This window comes from Kluyveromyces marxianus, chromosome 7 (genome assembly GCF_001417885.1).
Source record: "Kluyveromyces marxianus DMKU3-1042 DNA, complete genome, chromosome 7".
NCBI lineage: Eukaryota > Fungi > Ascomycota > Saccharomycetes > Saccharomycetales > Saccharomycetaceae > Kluyveromyces > Kluyveromyces marxianus.
The window spans coordinates 638,883-666,761 of NC_036031.1; the positions used below are offsets into that span (position 1 = coordinate 638,883).

Genomic DNA, 27,879 nt, shown 5'->3' on the forward strand with positions numbered 1-27,879 from the left:
GTTTTTTTCCACTAGAAATATTTGAAACAAAAGCTCTTTCTTTGGCGACAGAATTGTCTACGATAAATGAATGAATGTTTATTATAACTATATATTAATACGCATAAAAGCAGGCCGAAGCGTTAGCCTAACAAGCACTATTATATACGTGGATATATAAGAATGGTCATCAAGCCATTTTAGTATTTACAAGTATGCCTGTTCCCAAGCTGTGTACGGTTCCGCTTTTAATTTTCTCTGTTACAATATTGCTAAGAAATTATCACATAAATCTCTTGGCATGCTTTAACTTGTGTCTCTTTATCTGTTCTTGAGACATCGCAGAACCACGACCACGTCTCAAAGCGATAACTAAGAAAATACTTGATAGTAGCGACAACCCATACCATGTAACTAAATATTGTAAGTGATTATTTTTCAAGTCAATCTTGGGGATTTTCCCAATAGGGACACCAGCTTTTGCGAATTGAAACTCGTCAAACTCAATCGAATCATCGTCTAATTTATGCTCAGTTGTTTGTTTCGTTTCCAGTTTTTCAGTTTTGCTATCGCTGTTGTTCTTTTTCTTGGACCAAAACTTCCATGAGGAGTGATTGTCATCTGCGGTTGTGCTTTCAGCAGTATTATCTTCTTCTTCCCAATGATGGTCCTTTAAATCATACAAGGCCTGGAAATGAATAGGAGCAGTGTTTGTGGCAGCAGTCATGTCTTTGATATCCAAGACTTGCCATAATCTAGTGTCTCTATCCTCTTTCTCCCATTGCAAAGACGTTAAATCCTTGGCAGCACGAACCAAAACAGTAACTGTGACATTGTCACCTTCAGGCAGAGATAAATGTCTTAGAGTACGAGAGGATGGAACCAATTTCTCTTCTGCAATCCATCCACGTTCAATTAATATTCTCTCACCCGTGTCTTTCCTGATAAACGGAGTGTAAAGGATATATCCCTTAGTACCTTTTCTCACACGAGGACCAACAAAAATCTCTTCATCGTGCAAGAATCTACCAGTAACAGTACATTTACGGTATTCCCAATCTTCGCACATGTCCGGAGTAAAATGTTTTGGTAGAGGGATGGGGTCGTAGGTAAGTTTGTCTTCACAGGAAGCAATAAGATTAGTTTTCCATTTCAACCTTCTCAATTGCCAGGTACCCAAATAGAAAGAAATAACTGGCATAGCAATCATCAACCCCAAAAAGATATTCCTTGTAAATGTCGATTCCTTCTTTTGATACCCTTCATATGGTGTCTTCTTTGTCTTGATTGGCTTCCAATCAACGGTAGAAGTTTTGACTGTACTGTAAAGCCTTTTAACAGGCCTTACCCTCAAAAAGGTCGAAGGTTTTGGCGTGATAAGACGGAACATTTGCCAATATGTATGTATATTCCTAACTTCTCACTGTGATATCGATATAAATCCAGTTACGATAGACAAAACCCTTTTATGCTGTACGTTTCATCAACTATTTCTAGTGGTTTAAGTATGAATCGATATTGAAATACACACAACGCAACCTGAATGTCATTTAATGAAATATCCCCGACAGAAAAATAAAAAATAACAGAGAAGGTTTGTATCACGTGATAGAAAAGTTTATTATATATATATGGATATTAATATGTACAAGGAATAGTAGAGCTACACAACATGGTGCTGATCACAGGGTTGCAAAAGCGCCAACACCTTCTTGACTCGAGAATAATATTCAAGCGACCAATACTCGTTATCTGCTATGGGTGTGTGTGTGTGTGTTTGTGTTTGAGTTTGTGTGAGTGTGCTTGCCTACGGAAAAGATTAAGCAGAATAATAAATTTTCTTCACATCAACAATCTTCTTACCTCTACCAAGAGCAATTTCGTCTAGAGATTTCTGTGACTTGGTGATTGCTTCCAAAGTACCCTTGGCAATATTCATAATGTTTCTACTCTTGTAAACTTTAGCACTTAGATCCTTAATACCTGCACATTCACATATTTCGTAAATAACATGGTTTACTCTTAGACCCGAACCTGGCTTGGCTGCTCTTAAAAATAGTTTTACACCGTGGTATCTGTAGTCGATGTCACCGAATATAGTTCTGTTTTCAAATCTTGGCACTTCTTTCAAGTTTCTGACAGCATCCCAGTGCGCCTTCTTGATAGACTCCGCCATATCTTCACGCGATTTACCCTCACCGATACCAACCATACCGTTCTTGTCACCCACCACAACTAACGAGTAGAAAGAGGGAATCTTACCCTTGGCCGTTTGGTTAGACACCATCTTCAATATCAATGGCTTCATCACTAGTTTCCTGGAAATATGTTGTGCGTCAAAGCCCGTTTGAAGTTGAATACCATTGGCAATGTTCTGAACCTCAGATCTACCCTCAGTCTGGGTGTACGATCCCACTGGTGGGGTCAAATCCGGATGTTTTTCCAACTGTTGTACGAAGACTGAAGATGAGCCGGAATGCAAATGTGGTGAGTTTGGCTTGTAATCCCAGTAAGGATGAAGCGTCGCAAAGTTGTCCAAGTATGGAGGCGAGAACTCTACATTTGTCTGGGGCTTGAACTCGACATTCTCAGGGATCACCTTCTCTGCAATTGAGATAGATTTGAGTAGCTCTGGCGAGTAGTATTTCTTCAATAGGTCCTGCTGAAGGGTACGAGCAGTGCTCGAGAAACAACGGACGAACATTTTGTATAGATGCTGTAGTGGTACGCTGGCCCAAATCTAGCACACTGTTCCGGTTCCGGTATAACTGTAGACCTATATAGCAAGCCTAGCCGACATCAACTTAACCTATCGACACTAGCTATCTCTCTATTACCGTTTAAAAGCTGAAATTCTGAAATTTTTCAAAATATGGTAAAAGCTGTGATATTATTGTGAATTAGAGAGGAAGACCAATGCCTAGGACAAAGAAAGAGAAAATACCTGCGTATGAGATCGTACAACGTGATGATCGAACAAGACAATGGAAAACCTGAAAAAAAAAAAAAAAATTTTATTTGTTAAAGAGCGAAAAAAAATAAAATGTAAAAATTGAAAATTAAACAAACATGAAAAGCTCCCGATCACGTGACTGAAGAAAAAGCGGGGCTCAGTTCAAATCCTAGATCTGGAAAGAGATTCACGCCGAACGCACGCGTGTGCTGTAAATTGCCTATATACCACAACACTTCGTAGAAGAACAAGGACAAGAAAAAAGCCCCGTGAACGAAACAAAGAAGACAGCTTCAAGTGCTGCTACATTTGCTACTTACTCCACCCCCGTCTTCCTGTGTATCTATTTATTTGCTCTGATCAGCCTATGTTTTCTTTTTGATGTCTCTGTCTATACTGTTTATAAGAGCCGCATTCTCTGCAAGCGCGGAAATAGTCCTCTGCACAGGGGAGAAAGAGTTTTACAATGGGCACTTCTTACACGCGTCCATAATGGGTTACGTTTTTCCACATACCGAGCAAACAGTAAGTACTCAATTGTTTGGTATCTAGAGCTCCATGGAATTGTAGTCCTTTTATTTCAGTGGTCTAGCACATTGCCTGATTCAGAGCAGAATGAGAGGCAACAGCTCTTTTACAGAAATCTCCGACGCACAAAAAGGAGGGACAAAACCACACACAATACTGGGACTTGAAGTATGTAACCTTTTTATGCTTGAACTGTCTATCCGCATAGATACCTCCGGCCGTTTCTGTGCGTTCCAGTCACATGATGCGCATAAAGCCGTTTAAGGTTTTCTCCCGCAGGAAAAAGTCAAAGATATAATATTTTTTTTTTTTTTTTTTCGATTTGGCGCGAAAGGTGAAACAAAAGTTGGCACGATACCATATAGGTGCATATGCATTGAATTCGTCCAAGCGGCTTTTGACGGCGAAATTCAAAAAAAAAAAAATAAACAAAGAAACCAAAAAAAATACAGTATTAACGTCGTATAAAATGCACATTCACACTATAGTGGAAAAAGGCGTGCGCCCGTTTCTTAGCAAGGCTTGTAAATCAATTGTCCCACAAGCCTTGTGAGAAACAAAAAAAAACAATAACAATAATAGTTGTTCGCACGAAATAAAGGCACCCCTCTTCACTGATAGACAATAGACGCGTGCGTGCCTGCGTGAAAAGGTAAATAAAATGCAGGCATACATGAATTTATTATACAACAAGCATGTACAGTAGTAGTAAGTGAGTGGTGAGCGTTTTCTACTACAACAATGATCTGTGGAGGTTCGAAAAGGGAAGTGCGAAAAAGTAAATGACTTTTTTTTTTCCGGTACTAAATGACGGAGATACGGTAGTACACACATAAGACTTACGTTCTTAGATACAGTACAATATGCAGTAAGGGGGGGGAGACGATGCTGGAACTGAAGGGAAGACTTGTTTTTTTGTTGGATCACAACAAAAAAGTAAACATAAACAAAAATTCTCAAGCTAAATCTAAGAGTGCTAGAAAGAGAATGCTGCTATAGCGAGAGAGTCAATGAGCCCAAAAATTCGTCGCTTTGTTTAGGTTAGTTTAGATTAAGGTGTAAGGAAAGGGTTGCATTGTTTCTATTATCTACTCTTTTCGTTTCTGTTTCCGATCCCCCTCCCCATTTAGTCCAAAACTAAAAAAAAAAAATTAAAAAGGAAGAAGAGGAAGAAAATGAGTAGGAGTTTGTATGCCGGTTGTTGTACACATGCCGTAAGGTGATACATAGGGAGGTATCGCTGTTACGAAGTGATGATGCGTCCTCCTCCCCTTGGTCTATATTAAATTTCTGTTTCTTTCGCTCAATTCCTTTGTTATGAAGTAAGTAGTGTAGTGTTCATGAGATTTTTTAGTTTTGGACTGGGTTTAGTATAGGTTTAGACTTTTTATAGGGTACCCACCACATTTAGGATTGATTATGTGTTTGGTCTATGTTTTGATCTAGAATTTGATTTTGGATTTGATTTTGATTTTGATTTTGATTTTGATTTTGGATTTTAGGTCTATTACATGATGGACAATGTGTTTGTTTATGAAGGTTGCTTGCGGAAGAATAGGAAGTCGACTCTGTAGTAGCATTTTTGCTTGAGTGAGAGTTTCGTTTAGATTTTCTTGTTGGTACATATGTGTAGTCAGGATACTTCCTTTTATGGCATTCCTTTTCTTGCTTGGCCAAATCGAGCCAATATTGTCTTTCGGAATCAGACAAAGACCTCCACCTCTGGCCGATGTCTCTTGATGCCTGAGAGTTTGCTCGGAAGGAGCCCAACTTGGAGGCTGCTCCTTTCGTATCTGCATTGATTTTCTCCTTTTCTTGATTAAATATTTGTCTATGCCAATGCTGTCTAAACAGAATGAATGCGTTTCTAGGTCTGGGAATATGCTGCTGTTGTGGTTGAGTTTGAGGGTGTGTCGCCAGTTGCGAATCTTGGCAAGTGCAGTAGTGTACATGCTCATCTTCTCGCTTGATTGGTGCACTGGGACTCACGCTGCCGGCATTAACCACTTGGAAGTGCTGTTGTTGTTGTTGTTGTTGTTGTTGTTCATCAGACTGTTTTACCATACCGCTGCTGCTACCAGCGGAAGTTGAAGCCGTTGTAATTGTAGGAGCGTAACCACCAATATTGGCTGATAGAGACGGACCCATGCTCGACTGAGGCGACAACGTATACGGACCACCTTGTGTAGGAACATAATATGTAGTAGTATCGCTAGGATGTTGTGCACCAGGCATAATACCCAGGTTGTACAGAGGCCGGTTCATGCTGGGCCCAATTGGGCTTGTGAAGCTGAACCCCATGTTTTGAAGTGATTCTATATGCTTTTGTTGCTGCTGTTGCTGCTGCTGATGTTGAGACGCTACTACGTCCGAAACCGAGCCTATTCTCGGCCGACCGCTAAGCGGCAGAGCGTAATGGTACGACTGCGTGCTGGCACTCGACTCCTCTCCCGCAATGCCATGGCCATGGCTCATAGTACTACTGTTGACTTCGCTTTCATTTGGATTATCACTCTCTGCATCGTTCAGTTGGTCAATGAGTTGAGATATCGGTGGAAGCCTTGTTCTTTTCATTGATATTGCTACACTCCCGCCCATTAACATGCATAGCAGTATATAAATTACTTCACCAAACGAAATCGATACTGGTGCCCCGGGGTCTTTATGAACTGGCTTTTCTACTCAATGGTACTGTGAGATCAAAAAACCCACCAAACTTAATGTCTGTGCTGTATGTGTCTCACCAAAAAAGTGTAGGACCGCCCTTATATCGAAACAAAAGGTATTAAACCAAAATAAAATAAAGTGGAATAGAATGAGAGAAGAAAAATCAATAAAAAAAAAAAGAGAGAGAGAAAGCGAATATCGAAACAAAGGGTATTATTATACCAAAAGAGCAAAATTGTGCAGTACCAATGCAGTACAAAGATGCTTACGTTACGAGTACGTGGATGGATGGAATAGTGCTTTAATATAAACGCCAAAAAAAAAAGCACACACACACACACACACAGTAAAACAACCGAAGGCACACGCACACACAAACAGGCAGAGTAACTCAGTAGAAAACGGCCAAACCTAAATTTTCCTTCAATCTTTGATCTCACCGATTCGATTCAGTCATTCCCTTCACTATTGAACCTTCTTTAATATAGAGAAACGGAGTGAGAACATAATGAGGGCATAGAGAGGGAAAAAAAGAATAACAGTAATAGTAACTGACAGAAGAAGCTCAAGCTCAAGCTCAAGCCCAAGTCCAAGTGCAAGCTCAGACAGTAGTAGAAGTAAAAGAAGAAGCGGCGAATCGATGCACTTCGTAGATTTCAGACCGATTTCAGTCCATTCTAGTTTGCTGCACATTGTGCTCCTTTGAATCTGCTTTACCTTACATTTTCTGCGTGCGTATGTGCGCATACCACTGTGCGCATACCACTGCCCGCGCGTGTGCGCGCACATCTGTGCCTATGGGAGAAACAGCAGAAGGAAAGAAGCAAAAAAAAAAAAAAATAATTGCAGAGCATACCAGTACTAACATGAAACTTGTAGAAGAAGAAGAAGAAAAAAAAAAAGGTTCAAACCGAAATCAGAACTGAGAGGAAGTAGAGTGCCTTAACTAAGCCTTGCTAGAAAACGCCGCACTAGAAAACGATGGGAAAGAAAAGGCAATGCGACGCAACGCAACGCAACGCAACGCAACGCAAAGCAGCAAGCAAGCGTTTTGTTCTGTTTGGTATCCTGATGTCCACAGACAGAAAATGCCCTGTACCGTCCAGCAGGCGAAGTGAAGCGAATCCGAGTGTGTTGCAGTCATACTGCAACTCAGAGCGCAACGTATAGCAAACAACAACGGGTAGTCCAGTTTTTGTAACAGTAGCGCATGATTCTACGGGAATTTCTGTTTACCAAAAAAAAAAAAAGTACCACCATGCCTCTTTTTCTGTATTTCATTTGAAGTGCGGAAAATCAATGTGACTTGATTATCTCACTTAAACTGAAACTTGTGCTAGTACCTTTGCACTGCACTGCGCCTTTTGAAGGGTTCGTGGTAGAGTGCAGTAAAAGTATCTCAAAAACAGGGAAAAAAAATAGATAGACAAGAGTATTCGCTGGCATCAACGCATCAACTGGTTTGGGTAGTCACCTAGTCTACCGAGTGTCCGTTCGGTGCCTTGCAAGAAGGTTATGCAGCTAGATGCAGAGTGGGATTTTGTGTTTTTGTTTTTTTTTTTTCTTTCTTTAATTGTCATCTATTCATTTCGCTAGATTTTCTGCTCATTCTGTTGTTTTACTTTTGTGTCTGTCCTGTGTGCATTATTGCACACAGCATGTCGCTTAAGTCAGTGCGCGTCATCGGATGCCATAACGCGGCATCTGCCGGCTTCAAGCCGTTCCTGGTTGATGTCTGTCTGATTGCCGTTTAGTTGGGAGTTGGGAGTTGGAAGTTGGGATCTGATTGGCGGCATGATGGCAGGAATAAGGAATAAGGTGTAGCAAAAAATTAGTAGAATAGGCTTTATTAGCGTGCAGGCAAGTAAATTAAAGTAAATAAGCAAAGAACTAAAGGCTTAAACCTTATGCCATCACCTACCTTACCCTTTGTTCGTGGTAACGACTAGTGACCAGGACCAGAGGACGGTAGTGGAAGTTTCCCGTTCGCAGGAAACAAAAACGAAAACGAAAACGAAAACGAATAAAGAACGAACGAACGAACGAACGAACGAACAGATAACCGCGGTGCACGCTTATGCGTGATCAGCTTCTTTCTCATGCTTATTTCCATTCCATCCTAGAATGTCCTGGAGAGAGGGTCGATCGGTTTTTCTTTCTTCCGCTGATCGACAGGCGTTTTTCGTTTGACTTCATTTCATGTCCGTTTCCTTGTTCTACTACCCCATTGACATGACATAACTAACTTTTTAGAAAAAAAAAAGAGAGAATAATATTAATAATAATAGTAGTAGCAGTACAACATACTTGGCTAGACGAGGTGTCCTGCGTTGTAGGAAAAACAGAGGTTACAAGTGCCGTGCTTAGTTGATCGTATGTACGGGTTAGCTGACACGTTTACTAGATTCAGATCTGGGATTTCCAGGGATTTCCAGTTTCGCAACTAGCCTCTTGTTCTCTCTAACACTTACTTACTTAGTGATTAAAGAGATTGTCTTTTTTTTTTTTTTTTTTTTTTTTTTTTTCAAATGTATTTTATTCTCCCTTGTTAGGCTCTACGGTGGGGTTAGTGTAGGAGGAGGAGGAGGAGCTACTTTACTTTTTGCCGAAGTAAAAATAAATCCTGAAACAAAAGCTAAATAGTATGTATCTATTTGTTAATAGGGGACGGGGACGGGGACGCTTGATTGAACTCCGCGTTCCCAGGCGCGAATTCTTGTCTCCTTCTTTTTTTTTTTTTTTTTTTTTTTTTTTTGGTTCGGTTAAGTTAGGTATGGTTTTTACTGTTTCAGTTCGGTTTTAAGGTGTGTCTTTTTTTTGTATTGGGGAACATCCTCATGCTTTCTCGCTTTCAGTGTGTTTAATTTGTTCTGGTTTTCTTTTTCTTTCTTTGTTGTCTCTCTTCGTTTTTTGTTTAGCACGTCTAACGGTTAATACTGATTTTCAACGGTTGTTACGGTGCTACCGCGGCCTGTAGAAGCTCGCATTTTTTTTTTTCTCGATGCAAAGGCTCTAGAACGTGTGAAAAGAACATTCAGATCATGTTCTTTTATGCAGAAGAAAGAACTGACTAAAACAAAAAAATAAAAATACCTCAGGGCATCAGTTGGAGTTAGTTCCAGATCTAGGTGTTGGTCCTGGGCGCTGGAACGATCGGAACGATCTGGCCGTGTCTATGGTCTTGTTGGAGGTTTAAAGTTTGTACGTTTGGATTTTGCTTTGCAGATCTGCTAGATCTTGTAGCCAGCTTGTAGCAGTTATGTGCAAATCTTGTGGAATAGGGTATGATCGCCGTTGGCACATTAATAATCGGTGATGTGCCGTGATACAGCCGGCCGAGCAGCCGGTATAATCGGGGGATGAAATGTGACATTTTCGAATCTCAATGTGGGAAAAGTTCTTCCTGTTGCGTCGGCATGTTGCGCTGTTCGTGAAGACAGACAGACGTATTTCTAGTGCAGGTGGTTTGTTAAATTTGTCAGATTGCTGTCCCAGCCAGCAATCTGACAAATTTAGATGTAGGTGGAGAAAGATGGGCAGACAGGCAGGCAGCCATCTGCCAGGTAACACTTCTTTTGTAATATACCCTATTGTGTCTTGGCCTTGGGATCTTGGCGTAGGTAGGCCAGGCCATACATAGCATAGCGGTCGCAGCGCGGACAATGGGAAGAATGGGGGGAAACCTCTAACCTGTCGCTAGTCCGGGTAATAAAAAATGTTTGTCACATAACACCCAGACATATATTTTATTGGTCTGCACGACGGAGATGAGCAATTTTGATTGTTACCCGGATACTGGTTTACCTGGCTTTCGCATTTTTCTTCCCTGTCTAACAAAGGAATATATTGTATTCTCTCTCTCTCTCTCTTTCATAATGCTTAAAAAGAGATTTTGCCATCAACTCGCCATCCTATTGACGAACTTCCAACGAACACGGAAGGCAAGCGAGACTAGTAAACCCGAATTGCTTCCTTAGGCCAACTTCAAGTAAGGAGCTACTCGATCTCAACCTTGTTTATTCCGTTTGGAAGCCTAATTTTCGAGTCGAAACCACCTACTTTTGGGTAGAACTTTAAAAAGCTAGCTAACTAACTTTAAATTTACATTTAAGTTCAAGGGGATTTCGACATCATATACATCATGCTTTCAAGAAATATTGCTGCCAGAGGCCCGTTTACTTCCATGAATACCGCCAGACGTTTTACCGTCTCCAAGTTTAGTAGCAGCCTTGCGTCTGTGAGCCATGCCAGAAGTACTGATTTGCGCATGCTTAGGATACCATCAAATTACATATCAACAGGATTCACAGTAAGACAGTTCAGCACAAATACACATCTAGGATTCCGCCAGAGCTTTGCATCGTTTGATAAGGATCCTAAAAAGGATAACGAAGACCAGAATAAAAATAAGAAAGATAATAATAAGGGAGATGAGAAGGATCAGGAATTCAAAAATATCTCTGACTATTTCAAATCAAAAGAGTTCTTCCGCTCACTATACCTCACGGTGGGGTTGACATTCATTTTCCACGTTCTAACGACGCCATCCTCGCAGCCGTTGGATAACGAACTTCTCTCCTTCCAGGATTTCAAGACTAAATATTTGGAAAAGGGACTTGTAAAGCGTATCTACATCGTTAACAAGTATTTGGTAGAGGCAGAACTACTGCCCGAGGCCACTCAACATTTGGGGATGGGAAATGGTTTCTTCTCCGTCCCAACAACGAATCCAGTCATTGCATTTACTATCGGTTCTGTTGACGTTTTTGAAGAACAAATGGACCAAATTCAAGATAAGTTAAATATCCCAGAACAGGACCGTATCCCTATTACCTATGCGGAGAAAGTTTCTCCTCTGCAATACATCGTCCCTTTCATCCCTACTTTCCTATTGTTAGGTGGTTTGCTATATCTAACCTCAAGAAGGATGGGTGGAGCTGGTGGTGGACCCGGTGGTGACATGGGTGGAATGTTCGGTGTTGGAAAATCTAAAGCTAAGTTGTTCAACAAGGAAACAGATATCAAGGTAAAGTTTAAGGATGTGGCAGGTTGTAATGAAGCAAAAAGCGAAATTATGGAATTCGTCCATTTCTTACAGAAGCCAGAGAAGTACAAAAAGTTGGGTGCTCAAATCCCAAGAGGTGCAATTTTATCTGGTCCACCAGGTACAGGTAAAACTTTGTTAGCAAAAGCAACTGCCGGTGAAGCAGGTGTCCCATTTTTGTCTGTGTCAGGTTCCGAATTTGTAGAAATGTTTGTTGGTGTTGGTGCTTCCCGTGTTCGTGATTTGTTCGAGAACGCAAGAAAGTTAGCCCCAGCAATTATCTTCGTGGACGAAATCGATGCTATTGGTAAGGAAAGAGGAAAAGGTGGTGCAATGGGAGGTGCAAACGATGAAAGAGAAGCCACTTTGAATCAACTTTTAGTTGAGATGGATGGTTTCACTTCCAGAGATCAAATTGTTGTTCTTGCCGGTACAAATAGACCTGATGTTCTTGATCCCGCATTGATGAGACCTGGTAGATTCGACAGACATATCCAACTAGATGCTCCTGATGTTGAGGGAAGGAAGGCCATTTATGAAGTTCACTTAAAACATTTGAACCTAGCTCCTGCTTACAAGGAAAAGTCCGAATTTGAGGCTTTGTCTGGTAAGTTAGCAGCATTGACTCCGGGTTTTGCAGGTGCTGACATTGCAAATGCATGTAACGAAGCTGCTTTGATTGCAGCTAGACATTCTGACCCTTACATTGAACTACACCACTTTGAACAAGCAATTGAAAGAGTTATTGCGGGTCTAGAGAAAAAATCTCGCGTTCTTTCCCCAGAAGAGAAGAAAACCGTTGCATACCATGAAGCAGGTCACGCAGTTTGTGGTTGGTTTTTGGAATTTGCTGATCCATTACTTAAGGTTAGCATTATTCCTAGAGGCCAAGGTGCATTGGGTTATGCACAGTACTTGCCACCTGACCAATATTTAATCAATACTGAACAGTTCGAACATCGTATGATTATGGCTCTTGGAGGCAGAGTATCTGAAGAAATTCACTTCCCTTATGTAACCAGTGGTGCCCACGATGATTTCAAGAAGGTTACAAATATGGCACAAGCTATGGTTACGTCATTGGGTATGTCTAAAAAAATCGGATACATATCTTATGACCAAGGTGATGCGCAATTCCAAGTTAACAAACCATTTAGCGAAAGTACTGCTAGAAAAATTGACCTTGAGGTTAAGAGAATAGTAGATGATGCTCATGCCAAATGTGTGAAGCTTCTAACTGACAACTTAGACAAGGTTGATCTGGTTGCTAAAGAACTACTTTCAAAGGAAATGATCACTAGAGAAGATATGATCAGACTTTTAGGGCCAAGACCATTCCCAGAGAAGAACGAGGCTTTTGAAAAGTATCTAGATCCAAAGAAAGGGAAGGATGACAGTAAAAATGAATCGGATCTCAATCCTTCCACTGCTCAGTGATTCAATTATCAACAATGCAGATAACATTTCATTCGGTTTGCATGGACATTGAAAGGTAAATAAAAGAAAAAATATCGTACCTAAATTATCTTGTAAATATATATAGAACAATCATCAGAATAAATGATTTTTCCAATTATTGAAATGCAGCCATTGATTAAATTTTGAGACAGCGCTTAACACAATTATTACTATAAAGAGAAACAATTCTCCTTCCACTTCCTATCTCAGAAAGTCTCTTCATCTACGATTGTGTTCGCAACTTCGGTGGCGGAAATTGGATGGGCTTCTTCGGCAGCAAATGATTGTGTTTCTTCTTCCGTGGCATATAGAATTTGTTGAATTCTTGTTAAGAAACCTCTGAGATCTTTGTCATGCTCGTATATACCCTCATCACAGAGATCTTGAGTCGACTGTGCCAAGATCTCAATATCTCTAAGTTTACCGAAGTAAAAATCACGTTCCTTCAGGTAAGCGGTATTTAGTTCTTTGTATTGATTGCACTCTTTTTCGAGTTCAGTAACTTGATTCCTGGCTTGTGTCAATTCTGTTTGAAGCGTAAGAAGCTGGTCATTAGAGGGTTTTCTCATACTATTTTGGATTATATTGGTTCTCACATTCCTTAGCTGGGGTTTAGAGGCGGTAGAACTGCTGGCTGGTCTTTTATTAACCGAAACAGGTGGGCTACTTGCACCACCGGCTCTTGCTTTTCTTCTAGCTTCTGGATCGTATTCACTCTCATCTTTGTGCTGTGACCAATATCTCTTTATCCACTGCAAAAACTCTAGATTATCTTGAAATCTACACTTGACCAATCGCTCGACCAAGACACTCTTCTCTATCTTATGTCTTGTGAAACATGACTGTAGAATCTTGTAATTAGTGAAGTATTCGTATTCGGATCCAGCATTAAAATTGACTCGATTCATAGGCAGATCCTTGTATATTGAATCCATTATTTGACAGTACGCGGCGCCAGTTCCACATTGTTCAACTTTCGTGTAATTTAGCTTCAAAAGATCATTCAACCACGAGAGTAGCTCACTTCTAGACTCGCTAATACCAGCCATATTATGTTTTTATGTGTTCGATACTCTATATGCCTATATATTGGCACAGAAAGGATGCTTCTCAATGCTTTGTACGCTCGTTTTTGTTATACATACATCGTGTTTACCTTTTAGAAAGCTTTAAATTTGTTTCATTTTTAGTTTCATGTCAATAGAAAACATCAACAAAAATTAACAAAGACGACAGATAATCAATACAAGAAAGGTTTTCAGACTAAAGTTTATTTAAATCATAGTAGAATCGTCATTTCATCAGTACAAACTTACTAAAATATTATATAGAATAATACAAAATAGGCTAATGCATATATATATATATATACTTATATGGGTGTGGGTGTAGAAGGAAAATTTCCTCATAATTTGTTGGGTTTAATTAAAGAGCCCTCGTTATACATATCTCTGATCTCTTTCTCGAAGAACTTGGCGCAGTTATTTCTCTTCACCTTGAATGATGGAGTAACGTTGTCATCTTCGATTTTCAATGGCTCTATTCCAACAGTGATGTTATGAATTTTTTCGAACCCTTGTAACTTAGAGAGACGGTGATTCAAGAGCTTCAAGATTTTGAGCTTGAGGGGTCTATCAGAGTTGATTGAAGATACAAGCTCTGAGATGGATTCGCCCTTTAAGTCCACACCATAGTGTCTGGCGAGAGCCTCCTTCAAGGCAATCGGATCAATCCCAACAATAGCAACCAAATATGTCTCCAAAGAGTTTCCATGAACGTAGATCTGAGTAAGCTCTGGACAACTCGATAGATAGCTGTTTTCGATCTTTTCAGGTGCTATATATTCGCCTTGAGCAAGTTTGAAGAAATTCTTCACTCGATCAATAATGTGCAAACGACCCTTCGGATCGATATAGCCAATATCCCCTGTACTGAACCAACCTTCTTCGTCAATCGCTTCTTTTGAAGCAGTTGGATTTTTATAGTAACTAGTAACGACCTGAGGGCCCCTCGTCAAAATTTCGCCCTTGAGCTCTTTTTCAGCATCATACCCCATCGATGGAACGGATTTTAACCGCACTTCGCATGTCACACCAGTAGCGCCACAGGAACCGACGTCGCGCTCAAAGGTTTCAGAGATGCAGAAACCAGCAAAAGTTTCAGTCAATCCGTAACCTTGCTTGATTCCAACATCCAAACAACTTCTCATGAACATCAATGTGTCATTTGAAACTGGGGCGGATCCAACAACCATGGACTCTAAATTGTCGAAACCTAATTGGTGTCTGATTTTATCAATTAATACCTTGTGGTATACTAGTGTGTTGATGAAGGAATCGTCAGGACCACCGCGATTTTGGAAACGCGTCAATTTCGCATCCAAGATATTGTGGGCAATGTTCTTCGAGATAAAAGATACTTCATCACTATTCAAAGAGTTTTTGATGCCAGATTCCATCTTGGTCAAGATTCGAGGAACCACGGCCATAATTGTAGGTTTTAGTATACGCAAGCATTCTGTGAGATAGTTCGGATCTGGAATATGCATAAACCCACATCCAAATCCAGACGACAACGACAACGAGGTGATCTGTCTCTGAAAGATGTGAGCCAATGGTAGGAAGCAAAGCTCATAGTGTTGTTTTTGCTTTACCAAATCAGAAGAAGCCGAAGTGAGGTCGAAGTTCGTTTTCGCAAACGCTGTGGCTGCTGCATAGTGTTTGTGAGTCAATTCTACACCCTTCGGTTGGCCCGTGGTACCTGAAGTGAAAGAGATGGTATACAAAGAATCTGGAGTTGGAGGAATAGGGTCAATTTTGAGCAATGCCCCAATCTGCTCAACTTGTTTCAAGGAAAAGAGCTTCACATTCGTCAAGAAGTTATCATTAATGCTTTTCAACTCGTTTTCGCTCAAGTCGTCCATACTGATCAAGGTGGTAACGTGTTTCATCCGAGGAAGATACGAGATGATTTTACGCAAGTTAGAGGCCTGGAGAACAAGCACAGGAGATTCGGTCAGATTCATGATATACTCAGATGTTTCTTCCCCCAATGTAGTATACAATGTCGTGTTTGGAAGGCTGAACGACTGACACGCCAAATCTGTCAAGATCCATTCCTTTCTGTTCGTTGACATTATCGAAACAATAAACCCGGTAGAGTCTAGCGGTTTCCCACGTCTCTGATTTACCAACGACAAGATCCCAGCACCAAGATTTCTGGACCGCTGTTGCACCTGCGAATACGACTCCCATACATAGTAATCCGACCACTTCCCTGTCTCCTTGTCAAACACTCTTTCTCCAAGACAATCGTTGTTCGGATAAGTCTGTGCTGCTACAGTGAATAACTTGTAACCAGTGTCCAGAGAACTATCAATAGCTGACACCAACTTTTCCGGGTAAAGACTGTTCCTGTAAACAGCACTGAAACCCTTGGTCCTCTCTGTACCAGCCACAGGCACACCCTGATGTTTGATATACTCTTTAAAATCAGTGTTTTTCGCTAGCGCTAAGTTCGAATGAAGCGTCTTATAATATTCAGTAGAACCCTTTTTATGCTTCGAAAGTTTATGCCTGATTTTAGCAAACCTTGGTGATTGCTCAATCAACTCCGTCAATGTTATTTCTTCGTTGCCCTTCGATTCCTTCATATTAACATTCATTCAATACTCCTTGGTCTGCACCCTAGCCAACTCCCCTATACTAATTCTACTTTCAATAACTCTTTCTTAAGCAAGCAAGTCTGATAAAGTGAATCTCTGCACCAATACCCTTTATATAATAATCATACACTTCATTTCCCAAACCTTAAATGTGCCAAAAGACAAGGTTTTCCCTTCTTTTGAGAATACCAGGCGCCTCATCTCTCATCTCTCATCTCTATCATCTCTATCTTCTCTCATTTCCGATTTTGGTCTCCATCTCCAATTGCAATTCACAAAGGAAACACCAGTACTAAACATTAGCGCAGATAGGCTCGGTGAAGCGCACAAAAGCTGTTCGAATGCTTCTCCAGTTGGGGTCCAATATGTGTCATGTCATGCACGGGGTTAGCACGGTGCGTGTGCTGCTGATTCGGTTTTGCGCAGTGGAGAGCCGACGCAAATAAAAGCGGGGATTGGAGGCTGCTATGTGGTTTGTGGGTGGAGGGTTGGGGAGACATTGTAGGTCACGTGGATGTCACATGACTCCAGAAAGTTTACGTCGTGTGCAATCTCTTGGGATTGCAGTAGTAGTAGTAGTAGTAGTGAATTGGAGGGCATGGTTGTATTGTATCGTGAGGTGGAAACGCGCATTGTTTCAGAGTTTTGTTGTGTTGGTGTTGCTGAATTGGATGCGCAAGGGCTTGCTGAAGAAAGTTTCGTCTTTTAGCGAGAGAAGAGCCAAGTTCGCCTCTTCTACTGTTCTGAAGGTGATGAAGGCTTGGCCGCGGGTTTTGGGTCTTACAGAAACCTTCAGTACTTCGCCATATGTAGCAAATAGTAGGTATAAACTCTCTCTGAGGGTGTGTAGTCTGATTTGGTCGTTGAGGTTGTTGATGTAGAGGGTATTTTTTGGTTCGATTAGCGTTGGGTCGTGGGTTTTTTGTTTCTTTGTTGGGCGATCTGGGTTAGGCCCAGTAGACGTAGTCATTTTATTGGGTTTCCGAGATTTGTGGGAGTGAATGTTGCTGTTTGGGGCTTGTTTTCGGAGGGTTTTGCTGAACAGTTTTAATTTGTTGATGATGCTCATCGATCGATGCCTCTGGTTCTGTTTACGGTTTGATATTACCGCAGAGGTATGTGTATTGGGCTGCGGCAGGGTAACGATAAGAACATGGTATGTGTATATGCACCTATGTACATAGATGGATGGATAAATGAATAAATAAATAGATTACATATGGCATGGCGGCTATGGTTTCGTGTTTGCCAGGGCGTAAGCACCTTCGAATGCATCTTCGATGACTGTGGGGACCCCTGGTCCCGAACTGAATGCCATTCCGCCAAGAGAGACGTTATTGGAGAAATTCTTCTGTAGCATACCGACAGCTTCTGCGAGCCAATCATCGTAGCCGACGTGGTACTGGGGGAGACAGTCTTTTGCTACTGTTACATCCCATGTTGCATCTTTCAAGTCTTGTTCGTTGATGTGTAGATGGTTCTGTAATGCGTTTTTGACGGAGTTGATAATTATGGAATTCGAAGGAATGCTTCTGCTTCCGTCGTTACCTAGGTAGTGGCCACCAATCATGGCAGTAAGTTTGGTGTACTGTTTTGCCTCTGGATTCTTGGGCAGTTCTTTACTGAATAACGGTTTGAAATTCTGTTCAATGACCGAATCAAAAATTACGCCTAGCAAGTTCTCATGATTATTGTTGCATTGGGGCACCAAGTATCCGAAACCGTGGTACGTTGGTATTATATCTTTATTGGGCAGGTAGAAGTTCACCAAGATGACTGTGTTGGCCTTTACTTCCCTCAACTTCTTCGCTAGTGCTTCAAATGGAACCACGTCTGCTAAAATATCTGGATTCACCGTAGAGCGCACATGGTCAAAAGTACTAGGATTCTGAGCAGATCCAGATTCAATTAGCACCTTGTCTTGAGATTCGGCAGGTTTTATTCTATTCACCCTTTCATATCTTATATCAACATTTGGTAGACCAGTAAGGTATTCATATAAAGTCTTGGGATAGCATTCTAGACCGGTTTTGAATCCAAGCATCGGATACTTCTTCAAACGACGCGACAAGGAGACCAATTCAGCTTCGCTCCTGCCAGTAACTGCCGCAAAGTGCTTAAGTCTCTGACTTAAGAGTCCCTTTTCTACGGCAATTTTGTCCTTGCTCTTGTATCGTTTAATGACGTTATTGATCATGGTTTTCATTAACGAGCCGTTCTTCTTCTCCATCAGCACCATCTTACCCAAAGTACGTTTCGCACTGAGAGATTTGATATCCCCAGCATATATACCATGAAATATTGCGCTGAATACGTTACGGCTTAGGTGATCATTTCCAAATCTTCGACGAAGCAAGTTTTGCGCACTTTCATCCGCATCACTTGTCTTGGCGGGTCTGAAAGGCTCCCCAACCAAGCCAGTGAAGAACCCTTTACCAAGAGGACCCATCATGAACTTAATACCACCCAGAATAGTCTGAGGAACAGGAGTCAAGACGTTACTCTTGTCTAGTAGAAACTTCTTATTAGCGTCAGAGTCCGAAGCTATATATTGAACGACGTCTTCTTTGCCCAAATCTCTCAACGTTTCGACAATCAAAACAGTCCCATCGGAAACACCTCTCAACGTCCTGGGCCCCTTTTCTACCATCACTGTATCCCCATGACGATCCTGTATCAAATCTGAATGGATCCAGCCACCACATCTATCTTTCGATTCATATATAGTTACCTTAATATCAGGCCTTAATTTTGACAGAAAGTATGCAAATGTTAGTCCTGAAACACCTCCACCAACAACAGCAACTTTCGCATTTGCTGGTAGTTTTGATACCGTAGGATTCATGGTTCAGGCGACACTCAATTGGTTAAATATCCCTACCATATGAAACCCTTTTTTTATTATTCCACTTAAGTCTGTTACTGTTCGTTAAGATATTTCATGTCGAATCAGGTTACAGGCTTTCTACATGAAAAATTATATATAATATAAGAATTGGTATACGGCAAAATGAAAATATATACGCAAACGAGGACAAACAAAAATTGAGAATATAAAAACCTAAAGGCCTATCTTTTGCCTCCAAGCTTCTTGTCCCTGTTCGCTCTGATGGAACTTAATCTCCAGGAATCCTTGCTTTGTGCAAATTTATCATTTAGAGGCACGATCTTTGCCTTTTTCCTACTACTTCCATTAGGATCAGCGACTTTGTAAAAGTGAGGAGCACTTTCCAACAGCCATTTCGGTTCAATTGCAGTGACTTGCATCATATATTCTCTGGATGTCAACACAATGCTGTCGTAGAGGACGTAGTCATATTCCTTTCCGTATAAGGAGCTTCCTGGGCTTATAGCCACCTGCGTACCATCCGTTAATGTTTTGTAACCTGCCTGCGATTCTCGCTTGGCAGCGTTTCTAAAGAATCCGGATACTAATGTTTTTCTTATCGCATCAACGTCACCGTGGCAGCTTATCAATGGTAGATTCATCTTCTTAAAAATATTAATCAATTGTTCTCTGACGTCTAGAGCGCGCTTTAAATGACGTTCATGTAGGAAGTTGGTGGTACAGAATGATTTTGAATAATTGCTCTCGCGCCACTTATTAAAAACATTGAGTAATGTTAGATGGTCACCGTATGGATGATGGAATCGAGCTTTCCGTTGATCTGCCTCTTGTTGTTTGTCTTTGGGTCTATAAAATACACTTTGAATGGAAAGCATCGAAACAATAGTAAGGAGTTCTTCAGAACAATTGTTCTCAACAGAGGCAAGTAATGTTTTTGAAAGACCTGGTTGCATTGGAAATTGCGACATCCTTTTCCCCAACACTGTCAAGTACCCATTTTCGTCTAAAGCCTGCAAATTGAAAAGTGTTTCCAATGCTGATATCATGAAGGCTTTTGGAGGAGGATCCATAAACTCAAAGTTGAGTAGATCGTTTATTCCCATAGCTTTGAGCATTAAAATTGTGTGCTCTAAGTTTTGCCTCTGGATTTCAGGGATAGTATTTGGAAGCATCTCATTTTTGAAGGCAGATTCTGTATATAGTCTGTAACACTTACCTGGGCCGGTTCTACCAGCTCTACCTTTCCTTTGGTTTGCTTGGGCTTGAGATATTGGCGTAACAAGAAGTTGCTCCATTCCCATTCTTGGATTGTACGTATTGACCTTTGAAAAACCAGGATCGATCACGTAATAAATACCATCGATCGTGATAGATGTTTCTGCGATATTGGTTGCAAATATAACTTTTCTTGACCCCTTTGGAGTTGGTTCAAAAATCCTTGATTGGATTTCGCTTGGTAATGCCGAATATACAGGAAGGATGATAAGTTCAGAAATTGTGCCTTCGAGAGCTTTCACCCTCTCGTATAATATCTCGCAACATGTGTCAATTTCCTCTTGTCCTGTTAAAAATACCAATATATCACCTTCCGGCTCGTTAATGTGAATTTCCATCGTTGTATCAAGTGCACTTTCAATGTAGTCCATTTGAGGTTTGCTGGAATAAAGAACGTCGACCGGAAATGTTTTACCTGGGATATTTATGATTGGGCAATCCATGAAATATTTGGAGAATTTATCTGAATCTAGCGTTGCTGAAGTGACGATCACTTTAAGATCAGGTCTCTGTAACGCTGCTTTTTTTAAAAGAGCGAAGAGGACATCTGTAGCAACAGTTCTTTCATGCGCTTCGTCAAGTAAGATAACAGAATAACGAGACATTAGAGGATCCAATAGAGCCTCTCTCTGTAGCATACCATCCGTAAGGTACTTTATTCTCGTCTTTGACGATGTATGATCCTCAAATCTAATTGTATAACCAACTTCTTCACCAACATTACAACCCATTTCCTCTGCTACTCTCTTAGCAATGGAAACAGCTGCCACTCTCCTAGGCTGTGTGCAACCAATCATTCCGTTACTACTAAACCCTTCTTCATCGAAATATTGAGTTAGTTGAGTCGTCTTCCCTGATCCTGTTTCACCAACGATAACTAGAAACTGATTCTCCCGAGCAGCATCTACCAATTGTTGACGCATTTTAAAGACCGGTAAGCTTTCTCTTTGTTGTTTTATTGGTAAGGAAGTCCGTTTCCCATATGAGACGCGCTCTTTCATTCGGCTTCTCTCCCAAGCCGAGGCAACTAGTTGTCTAGCATCAAACTCTGAATTAGTTAGAGCCTTCGGGTTGGCAGGATCGTTTAGTTGTTTTGATTTATTTAATTTCTTCTCCACTTCTTTCTTCCGCTTTATCTTTTCTTCTCTATGCTCTTTCATTGTATATGAGCCCGTCATTGCGGATCTATTTAGTGAACCCTTTGGAACCTTGGTGATTGAGGGCAGTTCATATTTTCTATCAGGTTTTACTTGACCTTTCAAAAACTTTGGAGCGTCATCAACATTTATCTCAACTTCTAGCTCTTCATCTTGATCTTCATGTTTCTTATCTTCTGTAGTTGTACTCTGTATAATATTATAGTCTTCTTTCAATTCTGGGTAATCATCAATACTTGCCGCACCACTTGCTATAAGCTGTCTAATTTCCCATCTCTCTGGGGACGTTAATTTCCTCCTAGGAATAATGGATCTTTCTGCCTTTCTACCACGAGGTTCAAGTTCAGCGCCAGTCGTTTGATCTATACCCTTCATGCTTAGTGATATCTTTTTATTGTTCTGAATCTTTATTACTTTAACATATACATCTTGGTGAAGGTGTACGATATCTTCTGGTCTTTCTACGTGCGATGAGCTCATCTCCGATATGTGCACTAACCCACTGGCATTTGCACTCTTCACACCTAGGATTTTAACAAAGCATCCAAATCTAGTTATGTTCTGAACTTTTCCTCGGTATACCTTATCTACTACTGGTTCTGGGTCCACATTTGGTGCATATCTTGAAGGTCTTGTAGGCTTTTCCTGTATGTCTTCTTGTAATGTTATTCTAGAATCTGGCAAAGATAATGCTGGTAATTCCAATTTAACTTCTGGTTCCTGTTTCGTTTCCACAGGTTTTTTCGCATGAACAATATTGAAAATCCGAAGGGCTAAGTTGTTTGGAATACCGGCATCCATTTCTTTTAAAGTATCTCTAAATTTGACCATTGTTTCGCTCTTCTTACATACGTCAACGATAAACTTTGTTACTACCTCATCTTGGATATTTAACTGTTGGGACAAAAGAGCATGAGCCACAGATATTGTATTATCTTGTAAGCTTCCATTAATCGCCGTATACAACTTTGATATTACCGCAGAGCTAAGTTCTTGATCCATTTCTAGCAACTGTTGGACAAACTCTTCCTGTGAAGAGCATTTTTTATTAATATCCAGCACAAAATCTGCCACTACCTCATCGTTTAAACCGAGAATATCACATATCTCTTTCTTAACAGTACTCATGTTACAGTTAAGTACAGTTTAGGATCTGTTTCAGAGAGCTCTCGGTCTTTAAATTTGTCTTTCGTTCTCCTTTTTGCCGTGTAATCAATGTGGTGATGAGATGATGATCTTTGTTGTTACTATAAATCTAAGTACAAAATAAACAATATTAAGTAGAACCAAGAGAAGAGCAGAGCTCATCCTCATAGCATAGCAGCTCCCCTGGATTTTTGAATGAAATGAAAACCCTTTGCCACTATTAATACTTGTTTTTTAAGTTTATTGGACTGATATATGCGCGTATACACGATGGTTTTAGTTAGTTAAGTTAATTAGCCTAGTTTTAGAAGTCGTCAACGACTCTAATACCGTCCTTATCTACAACTTTTACAATCACACCCTTAAAGTCAACAGGCATTCTTAATTGTAATTCCTTTATGCACTCCTTTAACAAATCGAGTCCTTGTTCAAGAGTAAAATCTGCTCTATAATGACGATCCAAAAGAGAGAATGTGTAGAAGCCCGCATAGCCGTGAGCAGCATAAGGAAGTTCCACCTTGGTACCTAAATAATCTATCTGATACAATTCTGGTTTTTCCTTCTTAGTGTCGTATCCACCGATTAACACATTAACTTGAAATGGTTTCCTAGATCTAAGGGACTTGGCCAATTCTGTTCTGACATAACTCGACGCCGCTTGAGGAGACAATTCGTAGTTTTCTCTGATCAAATACAACTGCATGTTAGCTTGGATATATTCTGCAAACTGTACTGTGTCACCAGCCTCACCAGAGAACGACATTAATGTGTGAGGTAGCAATTGTCTAGTCTTATCATCTGTGGCCTTCAAAACCGAAATACCCCTAGTTACAGCCTTGGAAGAAGCTAATATCACTGAGTCCTTCACTCTTATCCCTAATAAAATATCCATTGTTGCTGTTCCGATTACTACTGGTCCTTACCGCTGTCCCTTTGCTCACCTTTTATGTGAACCTTTTCTTTGTTTCCTTTGCCACCGTAGTTAACACTTCTTACTTTTGAATAATATTATTTCATTTTATGTTATAGAACAATATTTCAATTTAAAGTAGTGCTTGGAAAATAATAGTATGTAAAAAGAGAAAACCCTGAACGACAATGGCAATTACTGGGTTTCGGTCCATTTGATCCATTTAAGCTGTGGGTATTCTAGAGGAGCTTCAGGTTGAGGGGTATGCAATAAATATTTTCAGTGATTTACATCGCACGTAATTAATTAAATGTTACATAAGATTTGAGAACATTCATCAGAAATCGATGCTTTGTTTGGAGTCCTCTTCACGTTCTCTCTTTTGGGAGGTTATTTCTTGCTTCAAAATTGTTTGGACGTATTTGGAGAATAGTTCTAAGTATGGTTGGAGTGAGGTTTTTTCTACTTGATTCCCGTTCGACTCCATCTCGTTTTGTAGCGTTATTAGTTTTGGTGCCATTTCTGGAGAAAATGCTTCTGTAATCGGTACACAAACGTTACCTGTGGCAGGATGGATGCAGAAAGGTGCCTTTAGCAAATGGATAGTCTGTTTTGTGACTTCTACATCAAGTTTGGGGTACAAGGTTTGGATAATGATATCTTCTTTGTTTTCACGAAGCCTCTGGAGGTAATCATTTTGTCTCTGTTTCGGAAGATTCATTATAATTTGGGACGCAAGCACGTCCATATCTTTCCATTTTTCCTCACTGGATCTTCCTGGTCTTTCGGTCCATAGCTTCTTTAATTGCTCGGTGAGCTGTTTATCGTGGCAGCTTGTTGCGAGAGATTGCATTGCCAACTCATCGTCTCTCCATGTGTCTTGTTCCCTCATAATGATCTCAACAAAATGTGGCTTTAAAATCTCCAGAGATCTTGATAAGTGCGGGTGTAGGGGTCTCACAAGGTTGAGTCTTTTCTCTATGTTCCTATCCCTCACTACATTTACGTAGTCAAGCATGTTCTTTCTATACGTATCAATCATAACTCTTGCCCTCTTGTCACTTATCCAACAATGTGCACCACGTCTACCGGAGAAAACCCATATGAACTCCTCAAATCCAAAATCCTCCTCCAGTGACACATTGATCACTTTCATGGCTAGAGTTATAAACTTCCAGCATTTCTGGCAAACTTGGGCTCCGGAACAACATGTTCTGTAACTGTCATAATCGTCCATATCAATATCGAAGACCAATTCCTTTTCAATTGGTTTCATCTCAGTCTTCAAAATGGAGTCACGCTCTCTAGGAGGTTTGTTATAAACAGCACCAATTTCAAATCTATCTGGATTACCCTTCTGTATCTGGGCCTTGAACTCCTGTACTGAATTAAATGAGTTATATCTCTTGTAAGCACCTGATCTGAAAGCCATCGCGAATTCTCTATTGATTATATCACGGCCTGGCTTTGGGGAGTGATTCAGCCATTGAAATATTTGCTTAAATGGGTATAAGTGCTGATAGTAGTACTGCATATCGGATGAACTTGGCCCATAGCTAGCTTGTGACATTGGAGCTCCTGATGTAGTATCCGAAGAAGATGAAGGTGGCTCTGAAGTTAATCCAGGACCTGAAGCCTCGACTAATGACGGCATTCGTAACTATTTTATGATTCAGTTATGTTCGCAACAGTGGATCTGCCTTAGGCTGTTGTGTTGTAAACTCTCTACATCGCAATATATTTCTAAAGATGCACTTCTATTCGAGTAGTAGTTCTTTAAATTCAAGACGCGTAAGCTTTTCATCTCTCTGTACTCAGAGGTTTGGAGAACGCGATTTCACAGAAATGAAGTAGGGAAAAACCGTTCACGTGATCTAGTTAACAAAAATCAAATACGATATGCAATATGTTTTGAGGCAATACAGCAAGATATGACGCATGGGACATATATATATATAAGTATATATTTAGGTGTATGTGTATTGTGTTGTATCTGTGGTAGAAGTAGTAAATTACATTATTGTGCAATTGTCTTCATTTGTTGCAGCAGCAATTGTTGAGATGCTCAAGAATTGGTTTCCAGCTTCGTGCATCCATTGAAGAATCTGTCTGTCAGGATCGTAGAAGAAGTGACCTGAAGATGATTTCATTACGATATCATCCAATCTAAAATGGTATGCGGGTAAAAATATTAGGGTTATGTTTTCTCTTGAGGCGTAACCTTGTATCTCTAGATTATATGTGCTATTATAGGGATCAAATTTTGCCGATATGAATGAGCCACTAATCCTGATCGCAGAGGGTCTCAAAATAGAGTCCAAAGCTCTAAATCCACTATAATCTATGGTTATCAATTCTCCTGTTTTTTTAAAGGCTTCTGATGATTTGTTTGACATTGTAGATCCGGATAATGAGGTAAAACCTGCAGATTCTTGTAAGGTTATCGAATCACTACCAAGATGTGGAACTTCAACAGTAACCTTCCTACGCGCAGCGTCATCTGCACTCCATAGAGAGAAATCTTCATTATTCCACTGATCGCCCCACTTGTGACAGTTTCTTGAGCAGTAGCACCATAGGGAAAAGGATAAATTATTACTCTCCAATGCAAATCCAAGTGCATCCATTGCACTTGTCTGTGAGGAATATTCACCTGTTTTATATGCGATCTTATCATCCATATCAAATGGCATACCTATTTCACTGAAGATCACAGCAGTGTTACTTCCTAGAACTTCCCTCGCTTCATCCCTTATCAGACGCAATTGCTTTGCAATAGATTTTCTGATGTTGTGCTCTCCAAGCACGAGACTGAAAACCGGATTCATGTATTTCCCTCTGACTATCCCTAGTGTATCAACGTTGTAGGCTCTATTCCATGTTTTGAACATGAGAGACATTCCATCATAAAAGTGAGTAGCAAACACTGTTCGGTTGTCCATCAAGTCGGAACCTTTCAGCTCTGGTGGGCGCTGGAATACCGGGTTTTGCATGAATAAGAACCGATCGGTATCGATGGAGCGGAACATTGCCCTGAACTTTTTGAAGTACGTGATGAACATCTTGTTGATGAAATATGACATGCTACTCCCATTTCCTATGAAATACCTTGCGTCCAATAATTTTGGTTTACCATCTTCCACGTCCCATACTTTATGGAGTCTCCATACACACCCTGGTTTCCATTCATCACCTCTTTCCCAGCCATATTTGGCATCTATCTCTTTCCTTTCCGTTTCTGTCATCCAAGCGGAATGCCCCCTCGGGTTAAGGGTAGTTGTTCCAACTTTTTTAGAACCAGCTACCGTGATATCGTATACATCAACCGTCGTTTCGTGACCTTCCCCTAACATAAAACATTGAAAAGCTGACGGCGTGGGGCCCATTTTCAAATCACGTTCTTTAGGGATGTGATGAAGGTTATGACATCCTATGTAACCTTCGCTAGGTTCATTCATAGTTTCCAACCCAAGAATGAGATTTCCTTCAAACAATTCCGGACTTTTTTCCAACAAATACCCATACAACGTCTTAATTGCATTGTTGAACGAATCTTGTAAATAGTCCTGAATGTTTTTATTGTTTATAATACACTTTGGGGCATATAAGTCACCTGCGAAGTATAACGTGAACATCGTCTGGCACGCTAGTTTATAATAATTGGTGGGCCAGAACATTTTCGGGTATTGTTTTGTTTGTTTGCTGGACACTTTATCAATATACTCATTGTGTAACACTGCTGCATGCGTATATGGGAACCGCTTAGGATTAAACCCAGCACAGTATAAAGTCCAAAGCGGCGCTCCAGATCCACCCGTAAATCTTGACCACACATCCTGATGCGGATCAAGATAGACATAAATGTCACCTAATTCATATATTTTCACTAAAGCCTGACGCACATACTCGATGTATTCATAATCATACTGCCCAGGTCCTTTGTGCTCTATTGCTTCCCAATTAATACAAAACCGGATTGTGTTGTAACCTAATGACTTGATTTTATTCACATGTTCCTCTATATCATCTAACTTTACTGGATGGTTTACGAAAGAAGCATTATCAGCTGAATCCCAATATGCCTCTACTAAAGGTGAATGACTAGTGTGTTCCGGAGAGCTTGGATATTTAATTGCTGGATCGAAATTCACCCCACGAAGTTGCACTACTCGATCATAGGAATCTATAAACTCACCATTTGATGATACCCGAATTCTTTCAAGAACCATCCTAGCTGGATATTGATAAAA

At 40.5% G+C, this 27,879-nt stretch overlaps 11 protein-coding genes across 11 annotated transcripts; 1 reads left to right on the forward strand and 10 right to left on the reverse strand.

Annotated features, from left to right (window-relative positions):
* Window positions 1-262: 262 nt before the first annotated feature.
* SHY1 (cytochrome oxidase assembly protein SHY1) lies at window positions 263-1,369 on the reverse strand (the record flags this gene model as incomplete). The annotated part of the gene is made up of 1 exon (XM_022821566.1): window positions 263-1,369. One exon carries the CDS (start codon window positions 1,367-1,369, stop codon window positions 263-265), a length of 1,107 nt encoding a protein of 368 aa, XP_022677915.1.
* Window positions 1,370-1,798: 429 nt separating this feature from the next.
* Window positions 1,799-2,683, reverse strand: MRPS5 (mitochondrial 37S ribosomal protein uS5m; the record flags this gene model as incomplete). The annotated part of the gene is made up of 1 exon (XM_022821567.1): window positions 1,799-2,683. One exon carries the CDS (start codon window positions 2,681-2,683, stop codon window positions 1,799-1,801), a length of 885 nt encoding a protein of 294 aa, XP_022677916.1.
* Window positions 2,684-4,867: 2,184 nt separating this feature from the next.
* On the reverse strand, window positions 4,868-6,034 carry ROX1 (Rox1p; the record flags this gene model as incomplete). Its single annotated transcript, XM_022821568.1, has 1 exon — window positions 4,868-6,034. One exon carries the CDS (start codon window positions 6,032-6,034, stop codon window positions 4,868-4,870), a length of 1,167 nt encoding a protein of 388 aa, XP_022677917.1.
* A 4,234-nt stretch (window positions 6,035-10,268) lies between these two features.
* Window positions 10,269-12,608, forward strand: AFG3 (AAA family ATPase AFG3; the record flags this gene model as incomplete). The annotated part of the gene is made up of 1 exon (XM_022821569.1): window positions 10,269-12,608. The coding sequence occupies one exon, from the start codon at window positions 10,269-10,271 to the stop codon at window positions 12,606-12,608; it is 2,340 nt and encodes a 779-aa protein (XP_022677918.1).
* A 227-nt stretch (window positions 12,609-12,835) lies between these two features.
* BIM1 (microtubule-binding protein BIM1) lies at window positions 12,836-13,678 on the reverse strand (the record flags this gene model as incomplete). The annotated part of the gene is made up of 1 exon (XM_022821570.1): window positions 12,836-13,678. One exon carries the CDS (start codon window positions 13,676-13,678, stop codon window positions 12,836-12,838), a length of 843 nt encoding a protein of 280 aa, XP_022677919.1.
* A 356-nt stretch (window positions 13,679-14,034) lies between these two features.
* Window positions 14,035-16,293, reverse strand: FAA2 (medium-chain fatty acid-CoA ligase FAA2; the record flags this gene model as incomplete). The annotated part of the gene is made up of 1 exon (XM_022821571.1): window positions 14,035-16,293. The coding sequence occupies one exon, from the start codon at window positions 16,291-16,293 to the stop codon at window positions 14,035-14,037; it is 2,259 nt and encodes a 752-aa protein (XP_022677920.1).
* A 1,231-nt stretch (window positions 16,294-17,524) lies between these two features.
* HEM14 (oxygen-dependent protoporphyrinogen oxidase) lies at window positions 17,525-19,138 on the reverse strand (the record flags this gene model as incomplete). Its single annotated transcript, XM_022821572.1, has 1 exon — window positions 17,525-19,138. One exon carries the CDS (start codon window positions 19,136-19,138, stop codon window positions 17,525-17,527), a length of 1,614 nt encoding a protein of 537 aa, XP_022677921.1.
* Window positions 19,139-19,362: 224 nt separating this feature from the next.
* On the reverse strand, window positions 19,363-22,701 carry PRP22 (DEAH-box ATP-dependent RNA helicase PRP22; the record flags this gene model as incomplete). Its single annotated transcript, XM_022821574.1, has 1 exon — window positions 19,363-22,701. The coding sequence occupies one exon, from the start codon at window positions 22,699-22,701 to the stop codon at window positions 19,363-19,365; it is 3,339 nt and encodes a 1,112-aa protein (XP_022677922.1).
* A 322-nt stretch (window positions 22,702-23,023) lies between these two features.
* On the reverse strand, window positions 23,024-23,611 carry PRE1 (proteasome core particle subunit beta 4; the record flags this gene model as incomplete). Its single annotated transcript, XM_022821575.1, has 1 exon — window positions 23,024-23,611. One exon carries the CDS (start codon window positions 23,609-23,611, stop codon window positions 23,024-23,026), a length of 588 nt encoding a protein of 195 aa, XP_022677923.1.
* Window positions 23,612-23,966: 355 nt separating this feature from the next.
* Window positions 23,967-25,283, reverse strand: PRI1 (DNA primase subunit PRI1; the record flags this gene model as incomplete). The annotated part of the gene is made up of 1 exon (XM_022821576.1): window positions 23,967-25,283. The coding sequence occupies one exon, from the start codon at window positions 25,281-25,283 to the stop codon at window positions 23,967-23,969; it is 1,317 nt and encodes a 438-aa protein (XP_022677924.1).
* Window positions 25,284-25,641: 358 nt separating this feature from the next.
* EGH1 (hydrolase) lies at window positions 25,642-27,858 on the reverse strand (the record flags this gene model as incomplete). The annotated part of the gene is made up of 1 exon (XM_022821577.1): window positions 25,642-27,858. One exon carries the CDS (start codon window positions 27,856-27,858, stop codon window positions 25,642-25,644), a length of 2,217 nt encoding a protein of 738 aa, XP_022677925.1.
* Between the last annotated feature and the right edge of the window lie 21 nt (window positions 27,859-27,879).